General features: G+C 59.3%; 1 protein-coding gene across 2 annotated transcripts; it reads right to left on the reverse strand.

Annotated features, from left to right (window-relative positions):
- Positions 1-156: 156 nt before the first annotated feature.
- On the reverse strand, positions 157-16296 carry RFLNA (refilin A). Of its 2 annotated transcripts, XM_077875299.1 has the most exons (4): positions 15963-16091; positions 5249-5428; positions 3718-3827; positions 157-1516 (listed from the first exon to the last, which is right to left on the reverse strand). In XM_077875299.1, exons 3-4 carry the CDS (start codon positions 3789-3791, stop codon positions 1186-1188), a joined length of 405 nt encoding a protein of 134 aa, XP_077731425.1. In that variant the 5' UTR covers positions 3792-3827; positions 5249-5428; positions 15963-16091; the 3' UTR covers positions 157-1185. The 2 variants fall into 2 exon arrangements, with proteins under 2 accessions (XP_077731425.1, XP_077731424.1); XM_077875298.1 differs by lacking the exon at positions 5249-5428 and having other exon boundaries at positions 15963-16296.
- Between the last annotated feature and the right edge of the window lie 2429 nt (positions 16297-18725).

Here is an 18725-nt window from a genome sequence, read left to right on the forward strand (position 1 = left end):
CTCACCACCCACCTGGGGCTGAAGGAGGCAGGGTTCCCCAAAGTTAAGCCTGAGTGGGAAGGAAAGGGGGCAGCCACAGAGTACAGGGCCTCTGAAAACCTGCCCACCCCGCCCCAGGGGATCGGAGGGGCTCAGAAACACAGAAGAGGGAGCCTCTTCAGGTTTGCACATTTTATTAAGATAATATCAGTCAAGTTTTTAAGTTATTTCTTTGTTAATCAGACTGGAGAGAACATGCACCATCTGTTAGATATATAAAAATATATCAGGCACTTTGCCTCTCTTTCGTGTGAGCTGTGAGCTGCTTCTCTCATCCCCGTGTGGGGCTGAAGCCCCCGAGAGCCTTTCGGCCCCCGTCGTGGGGGGGTGAGCAGGTCAGGGGGCCCCTCGGCGGCCACGCTGGGGGCTCCTGGGGCGCCAGTCTGGGCAGCACTGCCCCATGGCCCCAGCCCCTGGCGCGTCCTGGCATCACACGCAAGGCGAGCCCTGCAGTCCTTGGGGCTGTGCGTGTGGCATCACCATGGGCAGGAGCCCCCATGGTGTCTCTCTAAGCCGACGACTGAGCCTGGACCCTCACACAGGTGACTGGTGGCCATTCTGGAAGCTTCGACGCCTCCCCTTGGCACCTGGTGCAAAGGCTCTGGCATGAGAGTCCTGTTTCTGAGGGGGTCTTGGGGACAGAGGTTAGTGGGACGCCAGGGGGGCGAAGCTCCAGATGCAGAGCTCAAAGGCCTCAATTTAGGCGGGCTGCGCCCTCAATCCTCTGCAGGATGCGGGCGGCTTGGGTCTTCGCTGGCACTAGCCCTGCTTCCACCCCTGAGCCCCGGCCAAGCCCCCTTCGCTCAGCCTGGGCCTCCATCAGAGCACCGGTGAAGGGCCAGCTCTGGAGACCCCTCCTCCCGGGAGGCGGGGCTGTCTGGGAGGCACCCCTCTTCCCTCACACTCAGCCTGGGAGCCAGGGTCTCGCGGAGCTGCAGAGGATGTGGCCTTCCCTCTGTGGGTCCCCCGGGCCGCCGCCTGCCGCAGCTTCAGGGAGCCCCACCCGCGCCGCTCCACCCGTCCGTGTGCCAGTGAGGCAGAGGTGTCTACAGAGCGGCCACAGGGACCAGGCCTCCCCCACCTCCCTCCTGCCCCGGCTCCGGCCTGACCCCAGAGTCCGCCTTGGGCCCCCTGCCCGGGCCAAGGTCAGAGCAGCGCCGCGGGCCCCAGGAGGCGGGGGTGCTGGCACAGCTGGAGCTGTACGCTGGAGGTGAACCGGCGGCTGGCTCGGCCCAGGCTGCAGCGCAGGGTGGTCCGGAAGGTGCTCCTGGCGTGCTTGGGGAAGATGATGGTGGTGCTGCGGAAGCGCAGGGCCCGGGGCCGCGGCTCCAGGGTCAGCTGGCTGCAGTAGCTGCGCCACGAGCAGTTGGGTGCCGCCACGATCGTCTCACTGTAGGCCGTGACCGTGGGCACCGGCACGTAGAAGACATTGTCCTGGAAGTGCTTCTCCGAGGTGTACCTGACCTCCGAGTTGCAGCTGGGGAGGCGGGGGAGGAGGCGGGCTGAGCCCAGGATGAGGGGGGCCGCCCGATGCCCTCCCGCACCTCCTCCTGCCCCTCCGCCCCACCCACCGGAATGGCCTGGGCTCTTCGGAACGTCAGGATCAAAGGGCAGAGGAAGCATGTCACTAAAGAGGTGGGAAAGCTCAGTGCAGCACGTGACCCCGGCTGGATCCCAGGTCAGCTAAACATAGGCCACGAAGGGACATCTGGGGACAATGGATGAAATCTGTGCCATGTGGATATGGGTGGCGGTGTCACTAGGTGAGAGGATGTCCCTGCCCTCCAGGAAGGGCGCTGGAGTATTGGGGGCTAAGGGTCAGGATGCCACCAACTGCCTCCCCAGTGGTTCAGAAAAGTTTCATTTACAAAGAGAGCATGCAGGTGTTCAAGCAAACAGGAGAAAAACATAAAGAAGCAGCGAATCTATTTAACGGGTACTCAAGGGTTCCTTGCACTCTCCCTGCCACTTTTCTGCAAGTTTGAAATTATATCAAAATAAGTTTCCCTCAGGACGCCTGGGTGGCTCAGTGGTTAAGCATCTGCCTTCGGCTCAGGGCGTGATCCTGGAGTCCGAGGATTGAGTCCTACGTCCGGCTCCCTGCAGGGAGCCTGCTTCTCTCTCTGCCTCTCTCTCTCTATCTCTCTCTCTCTCCCTCCCTCTCTCGCTCTCTGTGTCTCTCATGAATAAATAAATTTATAAATAAATAAATAAATTTATAATAAATAAATAAATTTATTCATGAGAGACACAGAGAGCGAGAGAGGCAGAGACACAGGCAGAGGGAGAAGCAGGCTCCATGCAGGGAGCCCGATGCGGGACTCGATCCCGGGACTCCAGGACCATGCCCTGGACCAAAGGCAGGTGCTAAACTGCTGAGCCACCCAGGGATCCCCAAATAAAATCTTTTTTTTTTTTTTTTTTATTTATTTACTTATGATAGTCACACAGAGAGAGAGAGGCAGAGACACAGGCAGAGGGAGAAGCAGGCTCCATGCACCGGGAGCCCGATATGGGATTCGATCCCGGGTCTCCAGGATCGCGCCCTGGGCCAAAGGCAGGCGCCAAACGGCTGCGCCACCCAGGGATCCCCAAAATCTTTAAAAAGAAAAAGTTACTTTCCAAAAAAGTAGCTTCAGCTAGATGCGTGACCCCTGTACCAGTAAGCAACTGCTCTGCTTCCAGAACTCCAGAAAACCAAACTGCAAGCAAAAGCTCCAGGGTGGGGCAGTGGAGATTGTACTTGCCTCGTTCCCCAACATATCCCCACAGACGATCAGTTCGTGAAGGCGATCAGAGGCCCCAAGAGTCAAGGCAGTGCTCATCCACCCATGTGGGGGCGGCTGATAATCTTAGTTCATGTTTAGATAATACAGGTTCTTTGGGAAATGCAAATGGTCAAGTAGAGCCACCTGTCCCCTGGGGCCACATCCAGTGCTGGAGGGGCAGGAGGCAGTGGGTCTCCCTGGCTGGCCCAGGTGGACGCAGACAAATCCATCCCGAGCATCCTGTGGCTATGTGGGCAAGACCCGTGGCCCCTGGGCTCCACCTTCTGGAATACTGATCCCCAGAAGCCCTTCCAGGAGGGCAAACCAATGCAGAAAGTCTCCTGGTGGTGTCACCCTAACTCAGAAGTCCAGATGCACTTAAGATGCCTTATAGGTGAGAGCGCCCCTAAGACAGATGTGGTCGAGGACTCCTCAGGAGACAAAGGAGACACTACAATCCCAGGAACACCCAGCAAATCTCACGTGACACCTGCCAAACCCTGAGCAGAAAAGGGGGCCCCCAGCTACCTGTGAGGTTCAGTCTGGATACTGAGAAATCTGGCAGGACTGGAGGAAGGAGGGAACTACATTAGCTGTGGGAGTGTTGATCACTGTGCAACTCTGGAAGATTGGATTAAAATAAAAGCAGCCAGATGTGGGGAGAAGGGAAGTGGGGCAAGGGCCCGATGCCAACCTGGAGATGGGAGACAGAGAAGATCCCCTTGGGTCCAAGTCTCTTAGCATCAGTTCATCTCTGGCCAAGACACAGCCTTGCCTCCTCAGGGAGCAGCACCCAGAGGGCTGCCTAGAGTGGGGGGAGCCTGCTGGGCCCAGAGCCTGGCCCCCCTCCCCACTGGGGGGTCGGGACCAGTTCCTGCCACACCCCTACCTGCCCAGCGGCCCCACTCACCGGATCTCGTGCATGGGCTCTGGGTGCACCTCGATGCCCTCCCCGAAGAACACAGGCAGCATCCGGGGCCTCATCTCAAGCGCTGGGGAATTCGCGGGGAGGGCAGGGGGCTGTAGGGAGAGCCACAGACATGGGGTTATGCAGCCCTTTGGCACCGTGGCCCCAGCTCTCCACTGGGCACAAGGGCCGCCCCGCATCCTTCCAGCCCTGGCTTGGCCTCTGGGAACCTGCTCTACAGGGTCCATCAGGAAGCCCACCCCTGGGGCACCTGGATGACTCAGTGGTTGAGTGTCTGCCTTCCGCCCAGGGCGTGATCCTGGAGTCCCAGGGTCGAGTCTCACGTCAGGCTCCCTGCATGGAGCCTGCTTCTTTCTCTGCCTGTGTCTCTGCCTCTCTCTGTGTGTGTCTCTCATGAATAAAATCTTAAAAAAAAAAAAAAAAAAAAAAAAAGCCCACCCCAGCACATCCACCTGGGCCCTGGGCTCCCCACCCACCAGCCTGACCCCAGTTCCCAGACACCTCAATGCGAGGATGTGGTGATGGCCTCTCCCTGCCACCCCCAGCCACAGCACACCCAGGAGCCCAGCTCAGAGCCCCGGGGACACTCTCAGGGAAGCCCCGACTCAAGGGCCCCCGAGCTGCCCCTGTGCTGACGCAGGTGGTTGGGAGCCCTACGAGAGGCTGAACTGTGTCATCTTCACTCCTGACCCTGCCTAGTGCAGCGCCAGGCTGAGGGCCACCACCCCGGTGTCTGTGACACACCTGCCGGGAGGAGCGAAGGTCCTCAGCAAGCGGCTGACACCTGCCCAGGAAGAGGACCAGGAGCCACCCCCTCGGAGACCAGCCAGGGCACCACCACAACCTCACCCCGCGGCTCTCCCCATCCCTCCAGTGGGAATCGTTCAGGGCCGGCTGCGAGCGGGGCCCTGAGCTGGGGCCTGCACACGTCTGCCAACCCGCCCTCAGCGCCTCCTCCTGCGTCACTTCCAGTGTGGTCAGCGTGGCTCGTGACCGCCAGCCTGTCAGCCGCGAGCTCCAGCTCTGCCTTCCACTCGTGTGGGGGGAACCGTGCTTCCCAGCCCTGCTGTGGACGACAGGCCTGTGGCGAGTGCCCGTGACGCATGTCACCCCTGGGCCCTGAGTTTCACACTAGGGTGAGGTCCCCCATTGTTAACCTTTCCTCCCAGTGTGACGTGCAGAATGACAGCCGCTTTGCCAGCCCGAGACCCTCAGTTCCTCTGAAAGGCAGACTGTCCAGGTCTCGACATCACGGTCAGCCCGTGATGGGTGTGGAGTGAGAGCCAGAAAGAAACCTCTGCCATCTGTCTGACACCACTGCCGTCTGGGGATGTTTGTTAAGCAGCATTACCCGGCCAGTGTAGCAGTCGTCCCCCGCTAGGCCACTCACCGGCCTGCCTCCACTGTAACTCCATGTGCCACACCAAGTCCTGAACGAGTTCAGGGGATGTGGATGTAGGTCTTTCATTTAATTCATTTACTGAACCCGTCTGTGCTCTACCGGGATCCATACCGTGGTTGCCACAGTGAGCGAGAAGATGGCCTCCTTGCTCCTGCAGACCTTGCTGCCCGAATCCTCCACTAGTCTTCAAATGATCCCTTAAGCAGACTAAAGTTCCAACCGTGGTGAGGGCTGTAATCACTGGGCGGGTTGGAGGGGGGATTGACCATCAGGAAATCCAGGAGGGCTTCCCTGTGGAAGTGACACTTGAGATGTGATCTTTAGGGTGGAGTTAACTCTGGCCCCACAGGTCATGGGGCCTGCACTTTCATGTGTCCTGGAATGCCACCCAATCAGGGATCACCTCAGTCCAACAGCACTGCGACACCAGCACACCCACCTCCCCTGCTCCACCTGCTGAGGCCCACCAGGCCAAGGGGACAGATGAAGCCAAGCCCCAGATGCCCCTCAGTCACTGCCCATCCACAGCTCCCACTGTGTCCACCTGCCACCTACTCTCTGAGTGTGCTTCACCTTTGGAACCTATCCCTCTTCCTTTTTACTTCAAATACCTGTCCCAGCCCCACCCTAGACAGATGAAGGCCTGGGGTTACCTGTAAACCACGTGCATACATCCTGCCACTAAGAGGGAGCTTTCCCCGCCTCTCCTAAAATCCGCATGCCCTGGGGACACTGGTCTGGGGTTGCCCTGCCCAGCACGGTAGTCACTAGCTGCAAGGGGTGACTGCAATTTAACCTGATTACAATTAAACAAATGACAAATTCCACTCCTCAGCCACCCCGGCTGCCACTTGGAGTGCCCAGCAGCCACACGAAGTCGTGGTTCTTGTATTGCTCAGTGCACATCCAGAACATTCCCACTCTCGCAGGAAGTCCTCTTGGACAACACTGTTCTAGGGGATATTCATTTTACCCTAATACGCAAGAGCAGGGGCTCCGCCTGCAGGCTAGCCCCCACCCCCAGACGGGACAAGACCAGGTCCTGCCTGGTTACTGACTTGAGATTTCCTGTACCTGCCCCTCCCCGGGCCCAGGTCCTCCCGGGGCCTCCCCTGGAGGAGGATAAATCACAGCAGCCGGTGCTTTCTGAGCTCTAACTGCACCAGGCACTGCTCCGGGCACTCCCTCCATGCGTTCCCTCATCCGACCGCAGACAGCTGCTCTGAGCACGCCCATTTTATAGATGCTGAAACAGGGGCCCAGAGTGACCAAGTAACTCACCTGAGGCCACACAGCCGGGAAGGAGCGGAACTGGGATGCGAACCCTGGGTCTGGCCCCAGAGTCCATGCCCTCACTCCCACGCCTCAGCCGTCTCTCGCGTGCGTGGGACCGGCACCTGCCCTGTCGCAACACTCAGAGCTGGCATGCCCTCGCACCCAGGATCCCCGCACCTCCCCGCGGGCCTCTGCCGGCGCATCCTCACCCCCTCGGCCACACCCCTGTCGCCTCTGTGCCTCCATTTGTGCTGCTTCCTGCTCCAGGGACATCCTTCTGGTTCCTTCTCATCTGCTCCAATGTGACTCAACTCAGGCGCCCTCTCCTGCCTCCCGCCGCCCTCTGCGGGGTCCCTGGGCTCCCACCTGCTGCCTTGATTGCTGTGACCCCTTTGTGTGCCTGTCACCATCCAGACCGAGAGCTCCATAAGGATCGAGACTGAGGGCCTACCCCAGGGCCTACTGTTGAGAGGTGAGGCGCAAACGTGCGGAGAAGCCCCCACTGCCTCATCAGCTCCAGGGCCATGCCCACGCCTGTCTGGTGTCAGCTACGGACAGGATCACCCACAGCCCCTCCCCAGACGGTCACAGTGTCCCCAGAACAAGAGCCAAGGGCCACAGGGAGAAAGGATGCGAAGCTTGGCAAAGGAGGAGGTCCCCGGAAGCCCCCAGTAGCTGTCCTTAAGCCGGCCCCGTGTCTCACTGGCATTTCCACACTGTGATGGCCACAGAGGGCCAACTGCTGCCCCTTCCTGGGCATGGCAGGTGGAGTAAGGCCCCAAAGATGTGCGCGCCCTGATCCCCAGGGCTGTGATGGGGTTTGGTTAGGGATCTTGAGATGGGCAGGGGATCGAGGTGGCGCCAGGCACCAGGTGGCCTGGCGCTATCACAGAGGTCCTTATCCGAGGGATGTAGGGGTCAGGTTCGGATTGAAGATGCCTTACAAACGGGAAAGGCCACAAGCTGAGGGATGCAGGTGGCCTCTAGAAGGTGAAAGAGACAAGGGACAATTCTCCCCTCAACCTTCCAGAAAGGAATACAGCCTTGCCGAAACCCTTGATTGGAGCCCGTAAGACCCCTTCAGACTTCTGACTTTTGGAACCATAAGATAAAATTTTGGTGGTCTGTCTCCACGGCAGTAGGAAGCCACACACCACACAGGTCGGGGTAGACAACTCCTCTCTCTGGCCAGCAGCCTCCACGTCTCTGAAGTGGGTGATGGGTCACAGTGACACCTAAACGAGTCAAAGCCTGCGAATGTGTGGGCCAGTGCCTGACACAAAGTAAGCGCTGTATAAAAACTGGCTTGTGTTTCAAATCCTCCTTTTACATCAAGATCTGGGGTGGGGGAGTCCTCCCTGGACAGCAGCAAAACCCACACCCTTGTGAGCTCTGAGACACTACCTCTACCTTCCAGAAGCAAGCACACGCTATTCCAGGAGACTGGATTTAAAGGGGTAGAGGGACTGTGACAAGACTGAAGCCCTTCGGGCCTCCTCCATGGCTCATCTGGTTACGCCAACTGGCCCCAGCCGTAAAGCTGCATGACTTAATATTTATAAAAATAATTCTCTCTCCCCAAAGGCATTACCTAAAGAGTGGCATTTCCCCCAAAGGTGTGCAAGTGTTTGCTGAGCACCTACTATGTGCCAGACCCTGTGTGGGTGGGATGAGGCACAGTGCCTCCGGGGACACCTCCTGTCCAGGAAGGCATGACATTGGCTATAGGAGAAAACGGAATGACGCAGGCATGTGAGGGCAGGTGAACATGGGTGCTAAGTTATCTGGAGATGTTTCTTCTGTCCAGATCGATGGAACAGCTGGCGAGAAAGAGAAGAAGCCTGATGCTGGTTTTAATCACCCCACTCTCCTCTCCTCCCGAAAGAATAACTTCCAAGCTAAGGAGCAGGGAGGACGTCTTCAAGGGGCAGAGCCTTCCGGGCTGTTGCAGAGCTGAGCAGTGCTATCCCCCTGGGGTCGACCCAGGATAAAGAAACTGCCAGACCTTCTGGAACCTCCCTGAGTGCCCCGCGAGAGCAGCCCCATTCCGGCCGGATCTCACTCCCTGACTGGCTGCCAAGAGAGGAGACAAGACTCACTTCACAGGCTGGGCTGGGAAGCCGGAGCTCTGGGCGCTGCTTTCCAAAGGGCCCAGTGGAAAAACATCTAAAATCTACCCAAACTGGAAGTGCTGCAAAAGAGATATGAGAAGCCAGCGAAAACCCAGACACAGGCTGGCATCCAGAGGGCCTGGGTGGCGAGACAGCTCCGGAAGTCCCCACGAGGCCCAAGGACAGCCCTCGGGGCTCCAGGGACAGGCGCAGGAGGAAGACAGTGGCGGCCGCGCAGCGCTTGGCCTCCCCGGCAGCCACCGGCCCGTCCGGAAGCTCCAAGCGGAGCCTTTCTGGAGGCAGAGTTATTTTAACATCAAAATGGCAGTGCCAGCCCCATGGAACCCGGCCAGCCTGGAGAGTGGGCAAGGAAAGCGCCTCTCACAGCCAAGAAAGCACACCGCGGGCCCTGGACGGAGGACTTGCCAACCACCCTGGAACAGACACTCCTGCAGGACTGGGTCGCTCTCTGATGGGAGTCACCAGGCTGGGGGGAATGGGGCGCGCTCCCCCAGGGGGCCCACCGCCACTACTCCCGCTCCACCAGCCGTGGGCCTCCCCGGAGCAAAGAGAGCCCCCAGACAGCCCACCGCCCTCCCCCACCCTCCCCCGATCGTTCCCCCAGATGCCCGGATTCCTGTTCCATCCCAACGAGGACCCGCTGACAGCTGCTCAGCTACCTGCTCTCTGTGCCGTTAGCGAGGCCCACCCACAGGGCTGGCCAGTGACCGAGGGGGGTCCGGATCCCCTCGCAGCAGGGGCAGAAGAGGAATGCCTAAGTCCCAGGCACGGAGCAGCTGAGACCACCAGGCCCCTTGGATGCTGCCCTCTGTACCCGGGTGGATGCACACAGCTGGCCCAGCCTCCAGCCCCAGCTCCCAGCTGGGAGGGCCCTGTAGTATCTGGGGGAGCAGGCCGGCGGGGGCGGGCAGGGCAGGCCTCAGAAGGAGCGGGATCCGGAGGCGCACCTGCCTCTGCCAGTGATTCATGTGCCTCCCCAGGAGCCGCCAGGGCGAGGATAAATACTTGCCGGCTGGCAGTGCAAATACCCGGTGCTCTGGAGCAGCCCCCTCCTGGCTGCGGTACAGGGCACGGCCCATGGGACGGCAAAGAAAGATAACCGTTCAGTCGTGAGAGCTCCGTGCCATTGGGTGACAGCCCAACCTGCCCAGAGGTCCCCACCTGGCTTCCAGGGACACTCAGGGACAGCCCAGCAGCGTCCGTGACCAACCCGGGGGGACACACGGCCATGAGCTCTGGGTTCTGTCAGGGAACAAGAAGCCCCATCGATGGAGGGTGTGTGACAGAAGGAGGGGTCCAGAGCCCCTGCTGCTCCTGGAGAGAGGAAGCCTGTTAGGGACACCCCCAATGACACGGGGGAGAGCTGTCCTCCCCAAAGCCACACAGAACCTTTGCAATGGCTAGAATGGCCGTTTCTCTGGGTTACTGACCTCAGCGGCCAGCGATGGCTCCTTTTTTTTTTTTTTTTTTTTGCTATCCGAATTAAACGTGATTATCTTCGGTGTGCATTTGGGATTTGTTGACCGTGACCTTCACCCACGAGGAAAGTGATCCAAGGAGGAGACATTCAAGTGTTGCCATTCTTATGATAGGGCCTTGGGCCACGTGGCAAATCCCAGGGCAATGGGGAGGGTGTTCCTTAGGCTCGTTGCCCTCCTCTCACATGGTACCACAGTGGAGGTGAATGAGTCTGGCTAGGGAAGCCCAGGAGACCCCAACATGGGGTGGGCCCTCCCCAGAGGGCCGCAAAGCATCATGGGCCCAGCACAGACCCCACAGGCCTGGGGTCTGACACCCAAGGCAGCAAAACTAAGAAAACACAAACATCAGATCGGAGGCAGGGCTCAAGGACCAGCCTGACCCACACCAGCAGGACAGTAGGGGGGGGCAGGTTGGCCTGTGACCACCACCAAGGAGGCAATTGGCAAGCATACCCTATTTGGAAATAGGGTCTTTGCAAATGTGAGGTCCTACTGGATGAGGCTGGGCCCCAAATCCTGTTCCTCGTACTCGAGGAAGCTATAGGACACAGGAGACACAGCGCATGAGCTATAGGACTCAGGAGACACAGCGCATGAGGACAGGCCAGAGATTGGACACCAAGGACTGCCGGCCACCATCAGTAGCTGGAAACGACACACGGGAGGGATCCTCCTCCAGAGCCTCTGCAGGGAGCGCAGCCCTGGCTCCAGGATAGGAGGAGTGTCTGTCGTCTTTGGCCTCCCCAGTTGTGACCCGGCTGTACAGTCCCAGGGAGCTACTGCGGGCACCTGCGAGGCCTGCCCGCCTGCAAAAGCCGATTTCTGAAGCAAGGTGGCACCTGCTTACTCCCACATCTCCAGAGCACCTGGAAGGGTGTGGGCCTATTTGTCCTCTTGCCACATGGGAGCTACAGCCAGAGCTTCTCACACAGGTGAGCCCACCATGGGAACGTGGGGCTCTGCAGACCCTGCTGGAGGCCAAGGCGTCCAGGGCTAAGCAGATGAGAGTGGAAGGGAGGCACCCTTCCTCCCCGTCCTCCTCCCAACCGGCCTTTCTGCAAATGGACTCCTCCCACCTTGCCTGACACACCTGGCTCCCTTCCCCGTGAGCTTGCTCGGACACCTTCACCAGTCAGAGACACACTGATGAGCTTGCAAGGGGGACAGGGGACCGAACTCTCCATCTGTCCATTCATCCATCCAACTGTCCATTTCTCTATCCACCTGTCTGTCCATCCATCCATGTGTCCATCCATCCATTTGCCCATTCACATTTCTATTCTTCTGTCCATCTGACCATCCATCCTTCATCCTTCCCAAGCCCAGACACTAACTCCCGAAATCTCGGCCTCCCTCTATCATCCTTGGTATTACCATCACAGTCCAGAAACAGAAAAGAGAAAATCCAGGACTTCTGGTGGGGTGGGGCGAGCGGTGACAGCCAAGCTCCTAGGAGGTGGCTGAGACTATGGGTGTTCTCAAAGAGCTGGTGGCCCCAGGAAATTTCCCTGGACGGGGCACAGACCTCTCACTCCCGACCACTGGTCCTACCTACACCCGGCCCACAGGGCTCTTCCCAGGATCTGGGTCCAGGGAACTGGCAACTCATCCTTAGGGAAATTCTCAGGTGTGCCCCTCAGAAGTCCATTCAGCACATCAACAGTCCTGGGAGACCTCATGGGGTGATGGGAGCGAGCACGACAGAGCCCGGCTGCCAGCTCTGATGGAGCCCGGGGCAACAGAACCCCATCTCCACATCTGTGTGATGACTGCCCAGACCGTCACCTCCTACCTCCAATACCTAGTGGGCTGTGTCCCTCGTCTGCGACAGACTCCACATCTGTCCACATTCCATCCACCCCACAGGTGGCTGTTCTCTCAAATGTGCACCCAGAAAGCACGGTCTGAGACCCCAAATGCTGTTCGTGGGCTCCCCGAGGACATAGCTCCTGCACTGCCCATGTTAATGGGAGGGGTGCGTGGTCTCTGCTGGTGGCTCCCAGCCAGCCTGTCCCTCTCCCCAGAGTGTCCCTCGATCCCCACAGCTAGGCCTGGCAGGCCAGGGAGGTGGGAGCAAGGACATGGGTGTCTGCTCAACCTCAAGGCGGTGGTCCAGGCCCCAGGAGCTTGCGGTATGGCATGTGTCTTGCTCACAAGGTGTCTCCCCTGGGCTGGTTCAAGCACTTGTGGGATGACTGCAGCTGACAAGTGAGCCCTCCTGAGCCTTGGCTGTCCCTCTGTCCTGCAGGAGAGCAGGGCACCTGCGTGGGCGAGCCCCGCACAGATCCCATGCCTCAGGGCATCTTGCTCAGTCAAGTCTGATTTGAGTCTCTAATTTAAGGGGTTGTAGAGGTTCAGGATGCTTTTTGAAAGAAAAAAATAAAACAGTCACAAGGACATTTTTAAAGGACCAAATGGAGTTTTACTTTCTGGCCTCAGCTTGGCCCACAAGTCTCTGCTCTGGCCTCTGCTAGCCTCCTCACTGCTCCTCAAACACTCCTACCTTGCTCCCACCTCAGGACCTTTGCACTTGCCATCCATCCCCTTGGACTGGCACACACCTCAGCCCTATAACCATAAAGCCCATGTCCTCACTTTTTTCTGGTTTCTGATAACCATCATTTCCTTGACCACCCAGGCTAGGCCATCTCACCCCTATCCAGTCTTGTGTCTTTTTTTTTTTTTTTAATTTTTATTTATTTATGATAGTCACAGAGAGAGAGAGAGAGAGGCAGAGACACAGGCAGAGGGAGAAGCAGGCTCCAGGCACCGGGAGCCCGACGTGGGACTCAATCCCGGGTCTCCAGGATCGTGCCCTGGGCCAAAGGCAGGCGCCAAACCACTGCGCCACCCAGGGATCCCCCAGTCTTGTGTCTTAAGCCACCTGGTATTATGTCCCACTTAATCTGGTGACTGTGTCTCTCCCACTAGAACAGCTTTCCATGAGGGCAGGGCCTGTGCATGTCTTGTTCAGCACTATGTCACCCACAGTCCAAAACAGTGCACAACATACTGTCGGCGCTCAGTTAAGTGTGGGTGCAGTGAAGGAGCGAGTCCTACATCTTCATTTGATTTGGGAATCACCAGGAACGCTTCTCTCTTTGCTCCAAAGAGTGAGCAAGGAAATCCCATGGTCTAGGCGGGGTGGGGAGGTGCATTCACACCCAGCCTGGCCCGGGTGCCTCCGCTGGCCTGGGTGGGAGCGGTCTCGCAGCCAGCCAGACACCCAGCGTCAATGGGGCATTGTGCAGACGGTGGTGAGCCCAGCCTCTGAAAACAAAGCGAGGGCTGGGGATGGGATGGGCCTCTTTGATGAAATGAAGCGTGAGCAAATTGAACATTCATGTCCAGCATAATAAGCAGAGTGACAAGTCCCCAAGCCTTCACCAGCTAGGGATTGGGGATGGCACTTGCCGCTCATGCCCTGGCTCGGGCATGTGTCCTCAACTTCTGCTGGGGACACAGCACCGGGCACCAAGTGTCAGAACACCCCGTGCAGAACAGGCTGACACCCAGGTCTATATGGTATGGCACATGACACCAAGGGGATGCCAGAGGAAACCAGGCCCCACTTGCCACCAGCCCCTGCTTGGGCATTGGAAACCATCAGCTCCAAGACATGGGACAGGTTTCTGTCCCCGTCCTCAGAGATGTGCAAGATGGGCAGTGGATGACCTGCCCACGTCTACACCTGGAAGCATCCTCAGTGAGTCAGGAGCGAGCGGAGTGCTGTTGTTAAACACCAGATTAGTGACTTTGCGGGAAGTGTGCCAGGAGGGCGAGTGCCCTGTGGGTTAGGGGGTAGGGCCCCAGCTGCAGGGTGGGGGGAGCTGGGGGGCCACTGAGAAGATGTTGCCCATGGCAACCATTTCCTATTTATTAAAAGCAGCATCTCAAAACCCCATAGGTTCACAGGCATTTTGTTTTTTAATTGAAAAAAATAATAATCAACCCGTACAAGGTAGTTAATTAGCTACAGAGTGAAAAGGACGATACTATAAGATTTAAACGTAGACACTCCAGATCCAAATTCCCTGGGTTCTATCCCAGCAAGTCCACTTACCAACAACTGGGTGACCTTGGGTAAGTCCCTAACCTCTGCGTCCATGTGCCCCTTGGGAAATGGGGCAGTAAGAGCACACTTCACTGGGATACTTTGGAAAGCAGATGGGCCAACGTATGGCAAGGAGCGTTTCTGGCCTGGGGTAAGGGCTCCCTAAATGCCAGAGAGCATTACCTGTGCGGAAACAGCCCTAGGATTTGCCTTCAAGCCAAATTAAAAAGATCAGGGACAGCGTGGTTCCATACCTGGCAACCAGGGAGCAAGGAAGGGAAAAAACTAAAATCAACCAGAACAGCCAAGTAAGCCAGGCACACCGTTCTTATGGCTGCCCATGGCTGGCCTGGCTGGCCTGGCTGGCAGAGAAAACTTCCAGAAAACTCTCTTTAAGGAGGACTCTAGGTCATCCAAAAAATAAAGGGGAAGACTGGCTCTCTGTCCCTTTGTCAGTCTTGTCATGGTAGACACCACCGGGTTTACTCCCCACGTGCGCAGCCCAAATACCCCCCACACAGCGGGGCCAGGTCCAAGCCCCCCCTGCAGAGAAGCAGGCGCGTTCACATGGCACAATCAAATTCATGGCAAGACAGTGGTTCCCAAATCGGGCTGCACATCAGAATTATTTGGGGAGGTTTTGAAAATCCTGGCACTCGGGTCATAGTCTATACCTGCGAAACGTGGATGTCTGGTGGGAGGTGGGCATCGGTGTCGTGAGAGATGCCAACACCGGGTCAAGTTTGGGGGCATCAGATCAAGGAATGAGGAAGGCGCAAGTGAAACTCATGTTGTGGGGCTTGAGGCGAGGAAAGCCCTCCTTCCTGCTGTGGGGGAGGGGGGAGGGGGGAGGGAGGGAGGATTTTCAGCTAGGGGGAGGCATTTCGTGCCCTGGGAGGTGCCAGGTGAGCAAGCATCACAGGGGCCCCAGGAAAGCAGAGATCGGCTGGAGCCATGCCAGCACCCACACTTGGCAGAAAAGTTAAGATGTGCAGGGAGCAGGCAGGAGCAGGGGAAATGCCCCTGGGATCCTTAGCAACCTCCCAATTTCACCTTGTCATTTCTCAGGCCGGGGAGATGCTGGATCCCATCCACCATCCACTCTGCTCCGGCCTGCAGTGCCCCCTGACCCCGACTCTGTCCCACCGCTGCTGGGTGCCCCCCCAAATCCACCTAAAGGCCCCTTTAGGTCCAACAGGGGAGAAAACTCTCAGGTCTCCTGCCCTGGGGTTCCAGCAGCCCCCAGGCATGCCTCTGTTCCACGTCAACATCCCTCAACATCCAGAGAAGGAAGGGTTACTGTTGGGTTTGGTTTAAAAAAAAAAAAAAAAGTAAAATAAATAAATAAATAAAGCTTTCAGGCTGGCAGCGCTGGAACAGTAAACAGGGACCTGGCTCTGGGTGTCCGCAGCATGCTTCAGCTGGGGTGCAGGGCCACCGAGCCGCCCGCCAGCCTCTCCGGGGATTCCCGACCTGGGCCTTCAGCCCCTGCCCCTTCTTGGCTGACAGCTCGGTGGAGAGGCCCCGGCGCCAGGGAGAGGAGTCCGGTCCCGGGGTCAGGCCGCGCCGCCTCCACCTCCGTGCCCCGCGGCCCCCAGCACCACGTCCCCGGGAGGGCCGTCACCTGTCCCCCTTGCGGTGGGCGGCTGGGGACCTCGGAGGAAGAACCCCGCCCGCCCGGGGCACCGCGCCCGGGGCCCCACCCCCGCGAGAGCGGCCCGGCCCCTGCCCGGCCCCTGCCCCTGCCCGGCCCCTGCCCCTGCCCGGCCCCTGCCCCTGCCCGGCCCCTGCCCCTGCCCCGGCCCCTGCCCTGCCCCGGCCCCGCTGTCCTGGCCCCTCGCCCCTCGCCGCCCCGACCCGGTTCCACGCCGAGGCGCGCTTACCGCTCTGGCCTCGCCGGCTCCGGGGGGCTCCAAGGGGGCGCCGGCGGCCCCCGCGCGGGCGTCGAGGATGCCGGGCGCCAGGGAGTAGAAGGGCGGGCTGGGGCTGGGGCTGGGCGGCAGCCCGGAGTCGGGGCTGTCCAGCAGGCCCTCCCGGCTCTTCTCTCGGAGGCTCTCCTCCATGCCCTGCAGATGCAGGTGGCCCACCATGTCGGGGGGCGCGGGCCGCGGACCCCGGCTCCTCGGGGGGCTCCTCCACCCGCTCGGGCCCGGGCCGGACCGGACGAGCGCGGCGCGCGCGGGACCCGCGGCCAGAGCCCAGCGGCGGCGCGTCAGGCCCGGCGCCCCCCGAGCCCCGGCTCCCGGCCGCCGCCGCCGCCGCCGCCCGCCGGACCTCGGCTCCGCGCTCCGAGCCCGCCCGCTCCGCACCTTCCCGGCCCGCGCCTCCTTTTCTAGGCGCCTCCCCTCCCCTCCCTCCTCCTCCCCTCCCTCCCTCTTCCTCCTCCCCTCCCTCCTGCTCCCCTCCCTCCCTCTTGCTCCCCTCCCCTCCCTCCTGCTCCCCTCCCTCCCTCTTGCTCCCCTCCCCTCCCTCCTGCTCCCCTCCCCTCCCTCGTCCTCCTCCCCTCCCTCCCTCTTGCTCCCCTCCCCTCCCTCCCTCCTCCTCCCCTCCCTCCTGCTCCCCTCCCCTCTCTCGTCCTCCTCCCCTCCCTCCCTCCTGCTCCCCTCCCTCCCTCCTGCTCCCCTCCCCTCCCTCCCTCCTCCCCTCCCTCCCTCCTGCTCCCCTCCCCTCCCTCCTCCTCCCCTCCCCTCCCTCCTCCTTCCCTCCCCTCCCCCTCCCTCCCCTCCCTCCCCTCCGTCCTCCTCCCCTCCCCTCCCTCCCCCTCCGGTCCCCTGCCCTCCTCCCCTCTCCTGCCCCCCCCATGCCCGCGCGGTGGGCACCGGCCTCCGCCTGCCTCACCCCTCCGGCCGCCGCGCCCAGGGACCGCAGCGCGCTGTCCGGGCGCCCCCTCCCCGTGCACACCCCAGGGCCTGGGGGTCCCCAAGTCACCCCGAGTGCTGGCGGCAGTCGCGTTTGATGCGGCCCCCCGAGGTCAGAGCGCAGGAATCTTTAGAAGCCTCCACTTCTAAAGAGTCCCGAGTCCGGTGGAGGAGAAACAAGGTGCCTGAAGGCCCCTGGGGGGCGGGGACCTGCCCCTGAGCGGCCTCTTCCCAAGCAGAGTCCCCACCCTTCGTTTAGGTTCTAAAGGGCCCATGGCCTGCACTGGGGACCCGGGTCTGGATGGTCTGATTATCCGGTGACAACCGGGCCTTTGGGGTGGAAAGCTCTGGGTGGAAATGGGGCCCCTGGCAGCAGGGGAGGTGAGAAACCCTTTCTGGAATCCTGGAGCATCTGTCCATTTTCACATTTCCTCCTACCAAGTTCTTTCTCCTGAACAAGGGTATCCCATCCCCGGTCTGTCTTTTCTTCCCTCCTAGGGGAGGGCACTTGCTTCCTTTTCTTCAGGTAACTTCTGCTCCCATCCACCCACCCACTCACACAGCCCCACACCTCTCCCAGGGATCCAGCCTTCCATTCTGAAGGCAGAGCACCCAGGGTGCCCACAAATTGCTTTGAAAAGGGCAGGAATGGAGGGAGCAGTGAGGCTAGAGGGAGAAGGAAGGTATGGATGGATGTGCCAGCTCGGGTTGCCAGGCTCTGCTCCTTGTGTTCCTTAAAGCAGGTTCACGGGGTCAAGCCTGATCAGGGCCCCACTGCACCCTAAGCCCTGGGTAGGATAGCCTGACCCTGGGGCACCTTGTTTGGTGAAAGGGTGGTGGACACACCAGGAAGCAGAGCGGGTGAGTCTAGTGAAGGACATTCATTCATAAGGCACCTCAAGCAAGCAGAACTGGAGGGACAGTTGATGGTTCTGGTGGTCAGGGAAGGCAGCTCTGAGGTGACACTTTAAGATGAGACCTCAACCATCAAGCTGCACGTGGGAGATAGAATTTAAACAGCAGGGACAACAGGGTCGCCCCCTCCCAAGGCTAGAGTGCCTGCAGCGCATTCCAGGAAGGGCAGGGTAGCTTCCCGAGAGTACTGGGGCACTCAGAGAGACTTGTTTCAGGTGAATTTACAGCCCATTTCCATATCAACTAGGGAGAGCATGGGGGAAGTCTGCTGCTCCAACATACTCAACCAGCGGTTTGGATATCTGGAACATTCTGCAGGTAAAAAAACTAGAATTGACTCCATTTGCTTCAAATCTTACTAGGCAAGACGGGCCTTCCATGGGCCACTCGATTGTCGGGGGGACTGCTGTCATCTCATAGGGCAAAAGTGAGAGGCTGTGCTTTCCAGATCATGAACACATTAAGATTCACCTCCTCCTGCAGGAGAGGGCTTGCTTCAATCGTGGCCACTTCTTGGCCATCCTAGAGAGAAGTCTTTGACAAACAGCTGATTACTTCTGATCACAGGGATGTGAACGGTGACGTGCAGGCAGCAGCATCTCCCAGGGCCTGGTGTGGAGGTAGGTAGGGTAAGGTGCGTGGGCTGTTTATTTAAAATTTTGAGATTTTGCTCACCTTGAAAATTTTTGTGTCAATTTTGACAATCCAAATGGCCTTCAAAAGTAAAATCATATTTGTCCTGATTTCCACATTTGGGACATTTCCAGAAATTTTGTGTCCTTGGTGAGTGTCTCACCCACCTCACCTGATCCCGGCTGCCTAGTGCCATTCACACTGATCAGGAGCACTTTCTGACGATGCCCACTTGGGTTC

The sequence above is a fragment of the Canis aureus genome, chromosome 27, assembly GCF_053574225.1.
Source record: "Canis aureus isolate CA01 chromosome 27, VMU_Caureus_v.1.0, whole genome shotgun sequence".
Taxonomy (NCBI): Eukaryota; Metazoa; Chordata; class Mammalia; order Carnivora; family Canidae; genus Canis; species Canis aureus.

Excerpts from the sequence above, each read along its gene's own strand:
- RFLNA (XM_077875298.1), bottom strand. The coding sequence starts at position 16,169 with ATGGTGGGCCACCTGCATCTGCAGGGCATGGAGGAGAGCCTCCGAGAG. Across the intron at positions 3,828-15,962 it reads GAGCCGGCGAGGCCAGAGCG|CCCCCTGCCCTCCCCGCGAA; the intron begins GTAAGCGCGCCT and ends CTCTCCCTACAG. Across the intron at positions 1,517-3,717 it reads GAGCCCATGCACGAGATCCG|CTGCAACTCGGAGGTCAGGT; the intron begins GTGAGTGGGGCC and ends CCGCCTCCCCAG.